The 17546-nt window shown below is 38.6% G+C and overlaps 1 protein-coding gene across 8 annotated transcripts in view; it reads left to right on the forward strand.

The window, feature by feature from the left end:
• The window catches only part of MYO1B (myosin IB), a 183766-nt gene that overhangs the window by 155077 nt on the left and 11143 nt on the right, over nt 1-17546 (forward strand). For 4 of the 8 annotated variants that reach the window (XM_037849106.1, XM_037849105.1, XM_037849107.1 and 1 more), the window contains 10 exons: nt 609-702; nt 1506-1655; nt 5245-5313; nt 7849-7935; nt 8206-8292; nt 10002-10088; nt 11837-11923; nt 13675-13749; nt 14394-14528; nt 16441-16547. In XM_037849106.1, coding sequence (XP_037705034.1) covers nt 609-702; nt 1506-1655; nt 5245-5313; nt 7849-7935; nt 8206-8292; nt 10002-10088; nt 11837-11923; nt 13675-13749; nt 14394-14528; nt 16441-16547 — 978 coding nt within the window. The remainder of the gene's footprint in view (nt 1-608; nt 703-1505; nt 1656-5244; nt 5314-7848; nt 7936-8205; nt 8293-10001; nt 10089-11836; nt 11924-13674; nt 13750-14393; nt 14529-16440; nt 16548-17546) is intronic. The other 4 variants (XM_037849103.1, XM_037849104.1, XM_037849108.1 and 1 more) reach the window with 2 other exon arrangements.

The following is a 17546-nucleotide window of genomic DNA, read 5'->3' on the forward strand; positions in this document are numbered from 1 at the left end:
ACTCACGCATACCATTCAGTGGCATTATTCACAGTACTGTGCTGCCATCACCACCACGAGATTTTGTTTTAAGGACTCGTGTTGAAATTGGGGTCCAGGGTGGAGAGGTGTGGACAGAGTCAAGTCCAAGCCTTGCTCCTACCGTGTAAGGTTACCTTTCTTAGTACCTCATTGGTCTGGTCTTAATTCTCTCTCTTTTGGCAGAACCCACACTCCAAGGGCCAGGAGTAAAATCTAAAATATTTTTAAGAATTAACTGAGTGGGTTCAAAGTAGACCTGAGTTCCCCACATACCCTCTTGGCTGTGGTTGGTATGTTGTTACTGGTATATTTGATGCAAGTGTTGCCTGTACTAATGAAATCAAGAAATTGGCTTTGATAGCACATTTTCTTGGAATACATAGTTCTGAACCCAAATTTGTATTTACTGGGTTTGATTTAATTTGTGGAATTAAAATTCCTTGATAGATGGATGCTTACTGAAAAAGCAATTCCACTTGGAAATGAAACTTTTTTTATATTACTGAGAACCTGATACCATGGTTTAAGAGAAGATAAACTATTTTCATAACTCAGAATATTCATTGCTTGTGCTTTTATTTTTATAGATCTGGTGTGGAGGCTCTGCTTAATGAATTAGAGATTCCTGTGGAAGAATACTCCTTTGGTAAATCAAAGATATTCATCCGAAACCCAAGAACAGTATGTAATCAAAACCTTTACTCTCTAAACTTAAGCTGTAATTACATAGGCGAGTTCTTAAATGATGTTTAACTTCATAACATTGCCTGAGAATGCTACCAGGAATTCTACACTCTTGAGCTTAATTTTAAATGTCCAGGGAGATGGTTCAAATAAGAAGCAGTGGATGAACGTGTATTTTTTTTATAAACCAGCAAAGTCTTTGATCTGATAACTTATATAGCACTTAAGAAATCATAAAGCAACTATTCAGATAAAATAAGATCTTCCTAATTCATAGGAACTGGAGATAAAGTCAATCTGTAGTTGTAATATCAGAACTATGTAATATATTTAAGGAAGTATAGCCCTATTATTTAAAGGTACATGAGGGTACTCAGATTAACCCTAACCCCAACCCTAACCCTAATGCTTATTTAAATTCTTCCTAGTAGAACTTTAAGGGAGCTTTATTATTAATGAAAGATTAGTGTGAAGTATAATTTGTATAGCAGCTGCATGTAGTTCAAAAATTTGGAGAATTCGAAAATGTTTTAATTGCTGTATGAAATAAACTTTGCCAGCATCTCCTTTCCATTAATAAAAGCTCAGCTTAGCCCTTCTGATTTGTCATAAATTCCGAATCACTAGAATCCAAACTGTGGGTCATTCATGAATTCATCAAAATAGTTTTTCATGGGCTATTATCCATGTCATCTATAATTAAGATAATTATTCAAATTTTTAATGCTTGAGAGTTGCTTTTGTGTATGCCATGAGTTTGGGGAGCATTTCTTATAAGTCCCTCTATCATTTCTTAATAGTTATTCAAGTTAGAAGACCTGAGGAAGCAACGGTTAGAGGACTTGGCTACTCTCATTCAGAAGATCTATCGGGGGTGGAAATGCCGCACACACTTCCTGCTAATGAGAAAAAGCCAAATCGTGATTGCTGCCTGGTACAGGAGATACGCGGTGAGAGCTCAGTCATCTTTAATCTGTAATAATGATGCTGATTAGCTAGCATTTATTATGTACTTACTATGTATGTAATTTTTACGTAGTTAGTCCTCCCAAGAACAGTCATGAGATAGGTGTTCCTGTGTTCCTTTTTAAAGATGAGAAATCTGTGGCACTGAGCAGTTGAGTACTTTGCCCCTGGTCACACAGCTATTAAGAGGCAGAACTGGGATTTGGACCCAGGACAATTTCAAAGGTCAAGTTTAGCTATTGTACCACACTGCCTTCCACTTGATATGGATATATGTAGTAGGGAATTTACATTTTTAATTTGGTCATCAGATTCGGAGAGACAATGTCATTAAACACTTTGACCTTAGTAGAGTCAATTTCTAAAATAATCAATTCACAATTTATTGTACCAGCATTTAAATCCAGAAAGCTAATGCCATATTTTAATAGGATTCTGGTTTGGGTTAGACTGGATTTCCTTTAGTCTTCCAATATCTGGTCCTGTTAATTATGGGAAAAGATTCTGTTATTACTGAAAAATATTTTTTTTAATATGTTTGCTTAATTGATTTGGAATTTCCTTTCTTACTTGATTGTAGATGTTTTGTTGCAGGCATACCACAGGTTTGAGAGAAACATGAAGGTTTGCCTCTAAGCTATCTTTAATTTGGGTTGGTTTCTCATAAAATGAATCTTAGTGATAAGGAAACTGCTTCCAAAAACTTTTTTCATTAGAGAGTGAGTTGGAAAATTAACTAAATTTGGAGTCAGATCTTTAGAGCATTCTTCCTCTTTTCCAGCCATTGGGAGGTTTAATTATCAGACAGTTATAGAGTCAGGGCATAATTTATGCTGACCCATTCTCATGTAATACATTTTAGTGCATTATTTCCAAGTTTGGAAAATTGAGATACTTAAATGATAAAGCTGAAAAAAACATTGCTTGATATTTTAACACAGCACCTTAAATTGCTTTCTCTAGTTAAAAGAGAGTAACCAACACAGCAAGTCTTCCAGCTATGAACTTGTCCAGCCACATTAAGGATATATTCAATCATAATGTGTTCTGCAAAAGCAACCCTTTGAGGTTTCTTTGTTATCACCTAGCCTGGTTGCAATGGATTCCCTTCCATGGACATAGCTATTTGACTCTTCTACAAATTCATAATACTCTACTTTCTGTTTCCCTGAGAAAGGGAGAACCAACGAATAGCCAGTCCTCAAGGAGCCCTTTTTATCATTTCTTATTTTGAAGTCATTAAGAAAAATCCAAGTTTGAAAGTATACTGAATTCATCTATCTTGAATTCTACAAATAATTTTGTGGCATCCTCTCTGAGGACAGCAAGTTGAACAAAACAACCTAATTCCTGACTTCCTGAGGTTTCTATCTGGTGAGGGATAAAATGCATTTAAGCAAATAAATAATCAGAATAGTTGTAGATTGTAGTAAATGCTAGGAAGGATATAGGAAGCTGAGAAAAAGAATAATCCAGGATAGAATACAACATTAGATAGGATAGTCAAGAAAGACCTTTTGGGAGGGGCCATTTCATCAGAAGGTATGAGAAGGAAAAGGCAATGCAGAACCACAAGTTCTATTTGCAGACCCCCTCCCAATATATATCTCAAGATAAAAATAAGTCACCATAGAATATGTCATTAATTCATGATGGTGTGAGTTATGAGCAATATTAATTTGTAGAATGGAAACAGCCTGATTTTTAGAAAAATTACTAACTTTGCTCTGGTGTTAAATACCTGCTTCAGAATTTGAATCAAACATCTTAGTTAACTACATGTTATTCAAGCCAGTAATTAATTAAACTCAATATTTCCCTTAACCACATAACTCAAAAATTTTCTAAATGCTTACTTTCAGTTACTATTTTTAAATTCTCCCATATTCTGTGATATTTCAAGGCTCCTTGAAATGAATCTTAAAGTGAGATATAGTTATGCTCAAGCCATTTAAGAATTAAAAAAAAAAAAAAGCATAGAGATACCAAATGGATGTCAGAAGTAATGTCAGATATTTGTAGATACTGTTTGTTCACACAAGCATGGAATATATGGAATATTACTCTGTGAAATCTTAGAGATTGTCCAGATCTTCATTTGACAGATGAGGAAACTGAGGCCAGAGAAGGTGAGTGACTTGTTCATGCTGCCTGGTTTCTTTGCCTTTCTCCCTGGCATCCTCTTTTGTCTACTGTCCAATTTGTTAATGGCATCACGCACTGATACCTCTGGTCTTCCAAAATGCAGCCTAGAGTCCTGGAAGGCATCTCTCTCCTGAGTAAAAGGAGCTAAGGGATCCAGAACTTCCAAAGTGAAAGATTCACAGGGTGACTTCAGTACTTTATTTGAAATGCTATGCATTTTCATCAGAGATGCCCATGTTCCAGTGTATATTCCATTGCTAAATACAGCTCACTTTTCTAGGAGTGGTGTCCCAACAATCTCAGCTCTTTGAGGCACCATACTTACAAGTAGGAAAGGCCCCTGAGCCAAAGCTCAGGCCCAGGGCCTTCTGCTTGGAGCCTCCCTGCTTTAACCGTTCCCACATGGAAGCAATCTCTGCTCCTTTGGAACTCCTCTGTCGCACTCTCCATCTCTCCCAGGACACTGTTTATCCCTTACACTGCTGGCTTGTGTGCATTGCAAACCTTTGAAGGTGGGGATCCAGTGAGATTCAAGTTTGTATACTTAGGTTCTGTTAAAGTGGTTTATGTGAAGTAGGAACTCAATGCATAAATGTCTATTTGATTGATGTCAATATGCTTAAATTTGTTAAAGGATTTCCCAGCTTGAGGCAGTAAAAACAGCAACCCTAAAAAGAACTGGGGGTGTTAGAGGTAGGCCCAGTAAGTAATGTGGTGAGAAATGACATCAAGAAGCGCGAATGCTCAAAAACAGATACATCATTAACAGTGCTGAATTATATATATGAATGTGGTTAAAAGGGGAAATTTTAGGTCATATATATATTACTAGAATAAAAGTCAAAAGAAAAAACATAGGACTGTACAACACAATGAAGCCTAATGTAAACAATGGACTGTAATTAATAGTACAATTATAAAAATGTTCTTTTGTGAATTATAACAAATGTACCACTAATGCAGGGTGTTAATAATAGGGTGGTATATGGGAGCTCTGTAGTTTATATTATTTCTGTAGACCTATAGCTTATCTTAAAAAAAAAAAAAATTAATAAAAAAATTGAACTTACAGAAAAAAAAGGCAGTACTCGGCGTTTATTCATTCAATATGGGTTTACAGAGTGTCTGCTGTGTGTCAGACCCTGTATAACAGCACAGTATAAAGAACAGGTGTTAATAATGGTAGATCTGGGCCATTGAGAAATAATGTAATTATATTTGGCACATCGAATCATACTTGGATTAACCATAATAATTTTGAACTGCTTGAGATTTTGGTATCTCTTTGTATTGGTTTCCAGGAGTGTGGATGATCAAGAGTTCACTGCACTAACTGAGCAAAAACACCTTTCCCAATCCTTGCAGTGCACCTGAATGTATTATAGATATGTAAATAGAACGCTAACGTCTTTCCTTTTTATCTTACAGCAACAAAAGTGGTATCAAAAGACGAAGAGTTCTGCCTTGGTAATTCAGTCTTACATCCGGGGTTGGAAGGTGAGTTTGCAAGACACAAGCCTTATTTATTTGTGGTTTTTGGGTTCTCCATGAAGAGCGATGCCTCTAGGTGGCATCCTGCTGTGGGGAGGGGGGGGAGCTCCTCCCCTGCCTACCCTGTAAACAGTCAGATGGAAAGAATAAATATTATGGAATAAGCTGGAGCCCTGGTGACCAAGTCTTGGCTGCTTCCTTCTAACCAGCTTTCTTTTCAAGAGCTTTGTCCTCTAAGCAGGAAGCCCTTGAAATAATACTGAACATGATTTCAGTATCCTCTTCCCCCATGTTTGCGAGAGAAGCTGCAGTCCGGAAGCCAGTCTCCCTACCATTGCCTCAGTACCTGTGGATCCTGCCGAAGCCCAGAGCCCTTCCATAACTTCCTAGTGACACCTGCGGGGCGGCCCCATGAGGACTGAAAGACCCCGAGCTCTGGCCAGTTCTGGAGGGAGTCACAATGGGTGACCTGATTCCAAGTCTTCCAGCCAAGGGCTGGTTCAGGGGTCAGTAAACCACGGTCTGCGGGCCAAAGCCAGCCCAACTGCCTGTTTTTGTTCAGCCCGCAAGCTAAGAGTGTTTTTTATGTTTTTAATGCATTATTTAAAACAAAACAAAATAAAAGTATAATAATCACTCATATGTAAAAATTATACTAAATTTAGATTTCAGTGTCCATAAAGTTTTATTGGAACAGTCACATTCCTTTATTTATATGTTGTGTGTGGCCGTGTCAGCACGACAACAGCAAAGAGAGTTGGATAGTTGTGGTAGAAACCACATGACTTGCAAAGCCAAAAGTATTTATCATCTGGCCATTTACTGACCCCTGTTCTAGGTCAGAGATACTTAGGGCCTGTTCTGACCAGTTGCTTGTTAGGAGATTTTGTGGCATCGTTTGGATCAGAGGGCTTACTTCACAGTAGTTCCCAGGCCTGGACCTGCTTCAGAGGTTAGGGACCTTGGTCCAGCTGCATTGACTGACCACTGTGTAGGCCTCTGGGCAACCCAAGGGTTTGGTCTTCCCACAGCAAATGGCAAAATACAGATCAGGCACGAGGTGTGTGAAACTGCTGCCTGTGGATCCTTCTTTCACCCTATTGCTGGGCCCTGAGACACATTCTACAGTCTACAGAGACTTCAGAGGTCGGACCCAAGTCCTCAGACAAGGTGTCCTCCTGGCCCCACAGAATCATAGCAACTACTGGAAAGAGCCCACTGGTTCGGGGCAGCGAGATAATTTTGTTCTAGAAAAATTTTTAAATAAAAAGTACAGCTCACAGATGTGGCCTCTCTCTCTACACCAACTCTGCACATTAAAACATTACCTTCCCCCTTTGTGGGACATGACTCCCAGGGATGAGCCCGGACCCGGCATTGTAAGATTGAGAATGCCTTCTTGACCAAAAGGGGAAAATAAATGAAACAAAATAAAGCTTCACTGGCTAAGAGATTTCAAATAGAGTCGAGAGGTCATTCTAGAGGTTATTCTTATGTATGCTTCAGCCAGATATTACAAATTGCCATGGAATGTCAGCCAACAGTATTCCTGAAAACTCTAAACAAAGCCCAGGGCTCTATCTAAGACTCTGTCAATAAAGTTTTACTTATTAAGTTTATTTTCCAGAAACTTAAAACCTCCGGATTGTTCCTCTGCCAGATAAGCTCTGAAATATAGAGATATCAGTCTCTCCCAGAACATCAACCAGTTGCATTTCCCTTTCCCTTAATATCGACACCCCTTTTCAACAGGAAGAAGTTAGAATGGTCATTGCCCAAATATCCCTGAAGACTGAGAAAATGATCAAATGAGAGGGAGGAGTTGTAACAGAGAAGTTAGAATAAAAATGATTATGACTACTGAATCATTATATAGATATTTTCTTTTTAGTTTCTAGTGTATTAGAACGGCCAGAAGGAAATACCTAAAATTGTGGAACTGTAACCCATACTATACTGTGAAATTTGCTGTATAGCTACCTGTTAAACTGTACTTTGAAATGTATCACTTTTCTCTATATAATATTTCACAATAAAAAATGTTAAAAAAATTAATTTATGTAAATCTATAATTAAATAAACTATTCTAAATCAAAGGTAGCAAATAGTCAAACTCATCACTTCCCAATTATTAAAAAAAAAAAAATCTACAGCTGCAGTTATGTGCCTGTGATCCTAACCAAGATAAAAAGGACTTGGATCCCTGGGGATCCTCAGACCACAGTCTGAGGACAGTTCCCTCCGTCCACCGTGCACCCGCTGGCACGTGCGGTGGTTGGGTTTTTCCGGTCACATGTCAAGGCGTAGGAGGCTGCTAGCCCAGTCTGGGACGGTGGTCACTGTCAACGCTTGACCACATCTTCGTGTGCCACCTTCTCATAGTCAGTTCTGGGCTAAGCGACTCCTCCTTTTCCTTTCTTTAGGCTATTTATTTTTCAGTTGTTTACGAATGGGTATTATGGCTGTCATCCCTTCATGTAGTTTTTCAAGTTACCATGATTTTTTAACTTTTCTATTTTTGGGGGGCTTAATGCCCCTTAGGCTCGTAAACTCCTGCGGGAACTGAAGCATCAGAAGCGCTGTGAGGAAGCCGTCACGACCATTGCAGCCTACTGGCATGGAACCCAGGTAGGCCGGAGCCCCAAGGGGGGCCGGGGCAGGAGTGGCGCGGTATGGGACAGCGGACCCTCCCGTTCAGGGGCAGAAATACCTCGCTGGCCTAAGCTACTAAGCACGCATTTGCTTCTCGCTCTTGTCAATGTTTGGGTGTGGAGTAGCAGCACACGCTTTTGCATTTACTTGCTAACCTGTGTCTTTCTTTTTCTTTCTCCATGGGGAACCAACAGTAACCTTTCTTGCCTTATACTTCTCTGTAACCCCTTTTCAAATACGTCACAGGCCCGGAGGGAACTGAGGCGGCTGAAGGAGGAGGCTAGGAAAAAACATGCTATTGCAGTTATTTGGGCTTACTGGCTTGGATCTAAGGTATTTGATGCACATGTCCCATCACTCCATCCTGGAATTCTGCAACAGTCAGTCCTTAGCTGGAGAACATTAGGGGATTGATGACTGCAGTTAATAGTGGCTCACAATGATGCCTATGCTAGCAGCCAGATTTAATAAACTGGGAGACATTAGTGGAGGTAGTACATACAAGAAACATAAGCATGTGTAGGCAAAAAGACTAATTGCTTACTAATAAGGCACTGGTGTAGTTGTTGTTGTTGTTTTTAACATTTAAGAAATGTGCATGTTTGGGTTCTTTCATTCTTTTTTTTCCTAATGTATGTTGGTGGTTCCTGAAGGTGTTTTTCTGGGGATGGTGGTTTGGGAATGCTGAGGTTTGGGCTTGAATCAGTCTTCCAGGATCTGTTGACAAATGGAACTTCCTTTAATGCATGCCTTAAAAAAATTAATCCATAAATACTGTGGCAGCTATTGATTATTATAAAATATTGCATATGAAAATAATTATCATCTCTGATTTACCAGAAAACTATGTTCATGCAAAGCTAGCTATAATTGCCATGGAAGAATCCCAGGAATTTCAGTATCAGCTGTTTGTTTTCAGAAACAAAGGCCTCCTGAAATACTCTCACTAATCCCCAGGCATAGAAATGGGCTCTGTGAACATTTCACATACCCCAAGGGACACAATTTTAGATATTTTTGTTACTTAGAAAAATCAAAGGTCATCTCTGCTAAAAATGTGTATTCCAGTTGGAAAGACAAATATCAGTGTAGTCCTATGTTTTTAAGTCTACCTTGTCAACATTTGAAGCCTATCTTGTGAGAAAAATGAGAAAAGTCAGCTTTTGCCTGCATGGAAAGTTTAATTTGCCTAACACTAACCAGAGTTGTTCATTTGTGTTTTTCCTGAAAGTCTGTGACAAGCAATCTAGTTCCCATAGTAAACTGAGGGAAGTTTGTCCAAGCAAAAGCAGAAGGGACCATTATAAGCATTGTTGCTGAGATTTCTCCATTGACTAAACCCATTTCCCAGTCTTGGTACTGTAATGTAAAGGGAGAAAATCGATGCCAGTCTATTTCTGTCATTTAAAATAGCATGCCTAAGATTAATTTTTCCCCAAGATTAATTTTTATACTTATGCATTGCTTCACTTTTTGTCTTGTGTCAATCTTCAGTATATTTCACTCTTTGGGGCCTTAGATATTTGATTTCAATTTTTACGCACTACTTCCAATTTTTAACCGGAAAGAAGTTTGGTTCTTTCGTTTGAGCTTCAGAAAAATAAACCTTATTCCTCCCAGTTTTTTTTAAATGGTTATTCACAAGAGTTGTCTTTTTATACTTTCAAGTTAATAAACTCTAATAGCAAAGCAAAGTCTATTAGTACATCAGGTGCCACCCCAATTTGAAGGCTTTGTTGCAAGAATGAGTATGGAGAAGGAAGCAAAGAGGGAGGGAAAGAATGGATGCTGGAGGTGGGGAGTGAATTACCTCAGTTTATATATGGATTCTGGAACAGAATCTCATTCCACTGAAAATGCAAGTGACTGCACCAGCCTGGTACTGATTCCTTGGGTTTAAATGACTGTGCGCTTGGTGTTCCTCTGTCATTCTGAACCCTTATTCATAAAGTGGCTCTTCTGTTTGGTGGGGTATCTTTTTCTGATCATTTATGCTATCTGCATTGGGCTGTCTTTTTTATTTACCATCTAAAACATTCTAGGCTCGGAGGGAATTGAGACGCTTGAAGGAGGAGGCTAGGCGTAAGCATGCAGTTGCTGTTATTTGGGCTTACTGGCTTGGACTGAAGGTACTTTCTCCACCACTTTTTTCTGCCCTGGTGAACTCTATAAAGCCTAGCACCTATTAACGCTTGGAAAACTGCTGATGCTTGCTCATGCTCTGCAAAGTCTTTTAGGATGTCATCTTGCTATTTTATATGCCAGCACGTTGTGACCAGACTTTTGCCATATGTAGCTGTATTTCAGGACCAACGCCTTGTCCTGTGGAATGTGGGAAAGCACGTTCCAATGAGCTCAGTTAAAATGAGGGTCAACTAAATATATTGGGACTTCCAGTATATTTTTCAGGATATGTTTTCATGTCTAACGTGTCTGCTTTCCTAAGCTATTTTAATTTCAGGAAAGAGATCAATGAAAGCCAATTCATGGGTACCATTTTTCTTCCTCTTGTCCCTTCTAACCTTATGGTATTAGTTTGAGATTCAAAATGTGTATGAATCTAACAACTCCATGGCTAAAGGAGAAATGATAATCAGTAATGCAGAGTGTAAATAAAAGGAAGAAGTACTTGTAAAGTGGATGTTACCATAGAATTAATCATTGCTATGTGTAGAGAATGGGTCTGGGGCTCAAATGCCCAGAGAGAACAGGCAGGTGGCAGAGATGAGGGAAGCAGCCGATGGGAGGTGGAGTAGGAGCCATGGGGGCTCATGCAGTTTGTAGCCTTCTTGTCACTTCTAAAGGCAAGGACAGCTCCTCTGGTCCCACCCAGTCCTTGTCACATGGAAATGGGGATCACCTTGCTAGATCTTAGGAAAACTGTAAGAGAAACTTACAATCTGAATTCTTATGTGGGGTTGTTAATTTTAAAATATGCATGTAAAACATTGATCTACAAACTGATTTTGGTTAGTAGATTGCTAGCTTATAACCCCTAACACAGAAATCTTTTGAACATGTGCAGTTAAACCCAGGAAACTGAAAACAAAAGAAAAAAGTACACGATGTCTGAATTATTCAAACAGGCTAATATTTTGCTAAGTGCTGATCCCTCTCACTTATATGTGGGTGGTAGTAAATTTTTAAATATTTTCCCTCAATTCCAAAATTTAACTATAACATAAAGAAAAAAAATTGATGCCACTCCACTTCTCTCATTTAAAATCATATGCTTAAGATTAATTTTTCCCCAGATTAATGTTTAAACGTATACGGTGCTTCACTTTTTGTCCTCTATCAATCTTCAGTATATTTCACTCTTTGGGGCCTTAGATATTTGATTTCAATTTTTATGTATTACTTCCCATTTTTAACCTGAAAGAAGTTTGAGTTTCCTATTTGAGTTTCAGAGAAACAACCTTTATTCCTCCCAGTTTTTTTTTAAATGGTTGTTCACAAGTGTTGTCTTTTTATACTTTCAAGATAATAAACTCTTAACAGCAAAGCAGAGTCTACTGGTCTCATCAGGTGCCACCCCCATTCTAAGGCTTTGATGCAGGAGTTGGTGTGGAGAGGAAGCAAAGAGGAAGGGAGAGTAGGGGAGGAAAAGGGGGATGAATGGATGCAGGGGTGGGGGAGGTGAATTACCTCAGGTTCTGTGCAGATTCTGGAACAGACTCTCATTCCACTGAAAATGCAACTGACTGCACCAGCCTGGTACTGATTCCTTGGGTTTAAATGTGCGCTTGGTGTTCCTCTGTCATTCTGAAACCCTTATTCGTCAATTGGCTCTTCTGTTTGGTGGGGTATCTTTTTCTGGTTATTTATGCTATCTGCATTGGGCTGTCTTTTTTATTTACCATCTAAAACATTCTAGGCTCGGAGGGAATTGAGACGCTTGAAGGAGGAGGCTAGGCGTAAGCATGCAGTTGCTGTTATTTGGGCTTACTGGCTTGGACTGAAGGTACTTTCTCCACCACTTCTTTCTGCCCTGGTGAACTCTATAAAGCCTAGCACCTGTTAACACTGGGAAAACTATTGATGCTTGCTCATGCTCTGCAGTCTTTTAGGATGTCATCTTGCCTTTTTTTTTTTTTTTTTTTTGCCAGGCTTTTGCCATAGGTAGCCATATTTCAGGACAAATGCCTTGTCCTGTGGAATATGAGAAAGCACGTTCCAATGAGCTCAGTTAAAATGAGGGTCAATAAATATATTGGGACTTCAAGTATATTTTTCAGGATATGTTTTCATGTAACCTCATTCCAATGTGTCTGCTTTCCTAAGCTATTCTAATTTCAGGAAAGAGATAAATGAAAGCCCATTCAGGGGTTCCGTTTTTCTGCCTCTTGTCCCTTCTAACTCTATGGTATTAGTTTGAGATTCAAAATGTGTATTAATCTAACAGCTCCATGGCTAAAGGAGAAATGATAATCGGTAAAGTAGAGTGTAGATAAAAGGAAGAAGTATGTATAGAGTGGATGTCACCATATAGTTAATCATTGCTATGTGTAGAGAATGGGTCTGGGGCTCAAATGCCCAGAGAGAACAGGCAGGTGGTAGACATGAGGGAAGCAGCCGATGGGAGGTGGAGTAGGAGCCATGGGGGCTCATGCAGTTTGTAGCCTTCTTGTCACTTCTAAAGGCAAGGACAGCTCCTCTGGTCCCACCCAGTCCTTGTCACATGGAAATGGGGATCACCTTGCTAGATCTTAGGAAAACTGTAAGAGAAACCTGCAATCTGAATTCTTATGTGAGGTTGTTAATTTTTAAATATGCATATAAAACATTGATCTACTGACTCAATTTGGTTAGTAGGTTGCTTAGAACCCCTAATGCAGAAATGTTTTGAACATGTGCCATTAAACCCAGGAAACTGAAGACAAAAGAAAAAGGGCACAATGTCTGACTTATTAAAACAGGCTAATATTTTACGAAGTGCTGACCCTTCCTACTTATATCTGAATGGTAGAAATTTTTAAATATTTTCCCTCAATTCCAAAATTTAGCTATAGCAATCATTGAGTCATTCATTCAGCAGATATCTCATTTAGTTCTGTTCTCATTTAGTTCACGTTTTTTGTTAGACATCAGGATGTAAAGTAAATATGACAAAGGAACAAGGAAAAAAATACAAAATTAAAACTATGATATGAGATTTTAAGTGCTATGATAGAATTATGTATAACATTTGGTGGGAGTAGAGCTAATATTAATTACCACAATTAACTGGAAGATAATGTCAGTTTAAAAGCTTCTTTTTAAATTCTTATTTTTAGCCATATTCACTTCTCAATGTGCAGTACAAAAGTCCTATCTTCATATGCAAGCCTTTTAGGAACTGATTTTTAGACTTTTTTTTTTTGCATTTGAAAAACAGTTTGAAGGAAAGATACCTTATATAATTTTTCTGAAGTATATTCTGAAGAGCTTGCATCAATGCCTATAAAATGTTTATCATCAAACTATCAGGCTGCTTAAAAATTAAGAGGATTTGAAACAACAAAACATCTTGGTATATTACGTTGCACTTAATTTCTTTTTCTCTGACTTAAAATCCACCTGTCTGAGTTTGCTTCAAATATTTTATTACATCCAAAAAGGACACTTGTAAATTTACTTGTTCCACGTATTTTGATCCTTAGTGGAGGAGTGTCATCTTCATGGACAACTACTAGCTGCACATTAACCACTGTCATTTGCTTTTTCTTTTTAAAGGTACGGAGGGAGTACAGAAAATTCTTCAGAGCCTATGCTGGAAAGAAAATTTATGAGTTTACACTTCAGAGAATTGTAAGTAACTGTTTATGCTTGATATAAGATGGCTTATTAGCTTTATCGGATTAACTCCTTATTAGCATGCACTCAATAAAATATGACGTTTGGTGAAGATTAAATCAGAACTGTGATACTGAGAATAACCTTTATCGGCTTCCCCCAAATTCAAGAAGAATTGGTCATAGTTATTAGTGGCCCATATATGACTAATCATAAAGTCTTTGTTTTATCTGACAGGGAGAGCCTGCTTTGGGGAAAGTAACCTCTGAAAGTCTGGACCTTGCCTTGCTAACCTGCCATGAGCTGTGGCAGAGCAAGGTTGGCAAACAAGTTAGTGGGAAGAGGGTAATTTAGAGCAAGGCTGTGCAACTGCCAGGGTGGATCCGGGGGTTCCGCTGACTTTGAGCAGGGAAGAATGGAAACTCTGGAGCCAACCTGCTCTGCCACCTCCTAGATTTGGGACCTTGGGCAAGTGACTTTTAACTTCCCTGAGCCTCATTTCATCATCTGTTTAATGGAGTATAATAAAAATCCAAAGTTTTATGGACTAAAACTTGCTAAATTCCACTAAAGACGTTTGTTTGAGCATGGTGTATGTAAAACAGTATATTTTCTGGTGCATTTTACTGATCAGGTATTTTCTGTCAAACTCAATACAGGTACAAAACTACTTCTTGGACATGAAAAACAAGATGCCTTCCTTATCTCCAATAGATAAGAATTGGCCTTCGAGACCTTACCTATTCTTGGATTCTACTCACAAGGAGCTAAAAAGGATTTTTCACTTGTGGAGGGTAGAAAACGTTTTGTTATATTTTTTCAGACTCCTTATCATGCTTTCCAAGGGCTTGAGGTGTGTTACATGAAAGCAGATTTTTAATACATTCTTCCTCTAATCTCAAGGAGAATTACTCAAGGACTTTGATATTTTTGAAGCATGAACAGTATGTGGCCTTCTGAGAAATCCTGCAGCAGCTAGATGTTCTTTCTCTGTATGGGTCTGCTCTCGTCAGTGCTTGGAAAGAGAGGGCACTGTTGAATTGTCTTTCCCTTCTGGGTTCCAGCTGGTCCCAGAGTTCAGCTGTTGGTTTATTTGTTTATTCTTCTCCTTAAGAACTATATTTTAAGGACTACTATAGGAGATAGAAATAAATCGTAAAATGTGAACATCTCCGCATGTAGTCAAATCATGCAAATTGTATGAGTTTACTTCAGAAGATTTATTAAAAAGACACAGGCATACATGTGAACACACACTTTGATAGACTGAAAACAAAGGCTTTGAGTCACCAAAAGACATTACAATTTCCTCCACTTGAGTTAAAGGGAGGCTGAATTCTATGTTGGGTCAACCAATTTTATATGAGAGCACAGCTTGTAAATTAGGTGTTTCTCACAGAAGGATAAACCAGACTGTCAGCCCAGTGTGAGGATACTTGTATGGATGCTGACTTCATTTTAATAACTTCATTGATAATAAGGAATACTAAATATATGCAATTAATGGATTAACAAATTGAAGTCCTCATACCAATAAATGAATGAGCAACGGGTACACCGTCCAGAAGCTCTTCCCTGCCCAGCAGTGTAGGCGTGTTCCTGTGTAACAGAATCACATGTGTATAGAGTGATATCATCACTAATTAGTGTAATGAGTGGTACCAGCACAACATAAGGAATTGGATCCTGAGTTCTGTTCCCTAACTTAGTGAGTGAGTCAGCTTGTTGAGAAGCACCACCCTCAGTTGTTCGCCTCCTGTTTTGAATGGGTGATGACTGTTATTGGTCAAGTTACAAGGATCCTAAGGAATTCTCAATACATCTGACACAGGAACTGTTTTCAGAAATAATGATGGGGAGCTGCTCATGCCTGAGGTCCACTGTGCCTCTGCTGTCCCCTGGCTTCTGAATCTCTTGGATCGGGGTGGGATGAGAGGACTGTTTATTCCTGAGGGTAGCCTTTCCATGGAAGATGGCGGGCAGCAGTGCCGACATTACTTTATACAGTAATTTTGGTGGCTCTCGACAATACCAGTCATTGAATTTCTTGGAGACAACATCTAAAAAACCCTGGTCCTGCTCCCGCCTACCACCCCTGTCTCCTTTCAGGAAAGTGTCAGAACTGGGTGAAGGGGGAATTTCTCAGGTCCCTTGTCCAGACTGCAGAACGGGGTGCAGATGGTGGGTGGGGGCAGTGTCTTTCAAAGGATAGGTCATAATGCATTTATGGGTCATGAAATTAATTTAGTTACATGACTGCCAGCATTTAAAAATGAAATACACTAGAATAGATAGTAGCAGATTGACCAGGTGTAGAAAGGATAAGCTTGGTTTCATAAAGCTTGTGTGTCTGTTGGCTACATGTATGTACATGTATGCACTGGGATGCCCAATGTTTTTCTTGCTGTGAGTTGCTGTAGACAATCTGTGGCAGCCGAAGGGCTAGAGGATCTCCGAGGACTGACATCAGCAGCAGAGGAAATGGTCCTCCTAGCTGGGCCTGTGGCAGCTGGGCCCTTGTGTGTTTTGAAGACGCATCCCAAGTTCAACAAAGGAAAAATGTTTCATCTTTCCTCTTTTGGACTTTGAAATGAATGTTTCATACACATTCACTCTTGATCTTGTTGCTATTAAATTGGCTTACCATATTTAAGAATGAGTAAGTTATTTAAATAAATGACTTATCTTTTCTTCTCAATCTTTTAGTGTAAAAAATACAGGGACCAGTTCACAGACCAGCAGAAACTTATTTATGAAGAGAAACTAGAAGCCAGTGAACTCTTCAAAGACAAGAAGGCTTTATACCCATCTAGGTATGGTGGCTTTGTTTTACCCATAAAACTCAATATTTTAAAAGTTTCTCAAATATATTTAGAAGTATTTTTAGTGGAGTTTGCTATCAGTAATATTGACAGTTTTTAATTTTGTGAATTATTTTATAATCAGAATTATTTTATAATGAGCTAGGTTTGAATTTACACATAAGCACATTTAAGCAATGGCCTCCATAGCGCACGTAAATGAAATGAGGTTGCTTTGGTTGGTTTTACTCCACTGACATTAACTTGAACACTTCACTAAATAATTAGAAGTTTTCATTTAAAATAAAAATTGTATAGGTTATTGAGACAAATTTACATTGTAAATTCTGGTTAGTAGATTTGGTTGGTGATATCCTGTAATCACTGTTCCATCCCTCCTACCTTATAAATCCAAGTCAGTACCTCATTTGTAAGATAAGTGAAAAGAGTGAGCCAGTTTGTTACTTTTTCAGTGTTTCCTAAGCATTCGTCCATGGTACCCTTTGGTCTGCTAACTCATTGGGCGTGACTTTAATGGCCTCTGCCACAAGTTTGGTTCCTTCATCGTGGGCACTGTGTACTCAAAAAAATGAAAAAAGAAGGAATACCAGTTGCAAGTTTACCAAGTGAAGTCATTGGTAAAGACTGCTTCTGTGAATTTTCTTATGTCTCCTAAGTTCGTTATTTCCCCCCAGAATTCCTATCCCTTTTTCATCTTACGTTTACAAAAAAAAAAAAAATTGTACAATTTCAAACCAAATGTATAGTAACATTTAGCATCTCCCAAAGAATGGCATAGAAGTAAAAATGGATTATATGCAACGTCTATTAACATGTATTACGTATGTTATGTTTATGTTCTCCATGTCCTTACACACATTTGAAAAGTCTTCCTTTTAGAGGATTATATGATCATGAATTGCCAGGCTCATTAGGTTTAACTATTTTAAATCAGCATCCGCAGTTAGCTAGATTTGACTGCCTTTTTAATCAACATTCCCTGTATATGAC

This window comes from Choloepus didactylus, chromosome 9 (assembly GCF_015220235.1).
Source record: "Choloepus didactylus isolate mChoDid1 chromosome 9, mChoDid1.pri, whole genome shotgun sequence".
Classification (NCBI taxonomy): domain Eukaryota; kingdom Metazoa; phylum Chordata; class Mammalia; order Pilosa; family Megalonychidae; genus Choloepus; species Choloepus didactylus.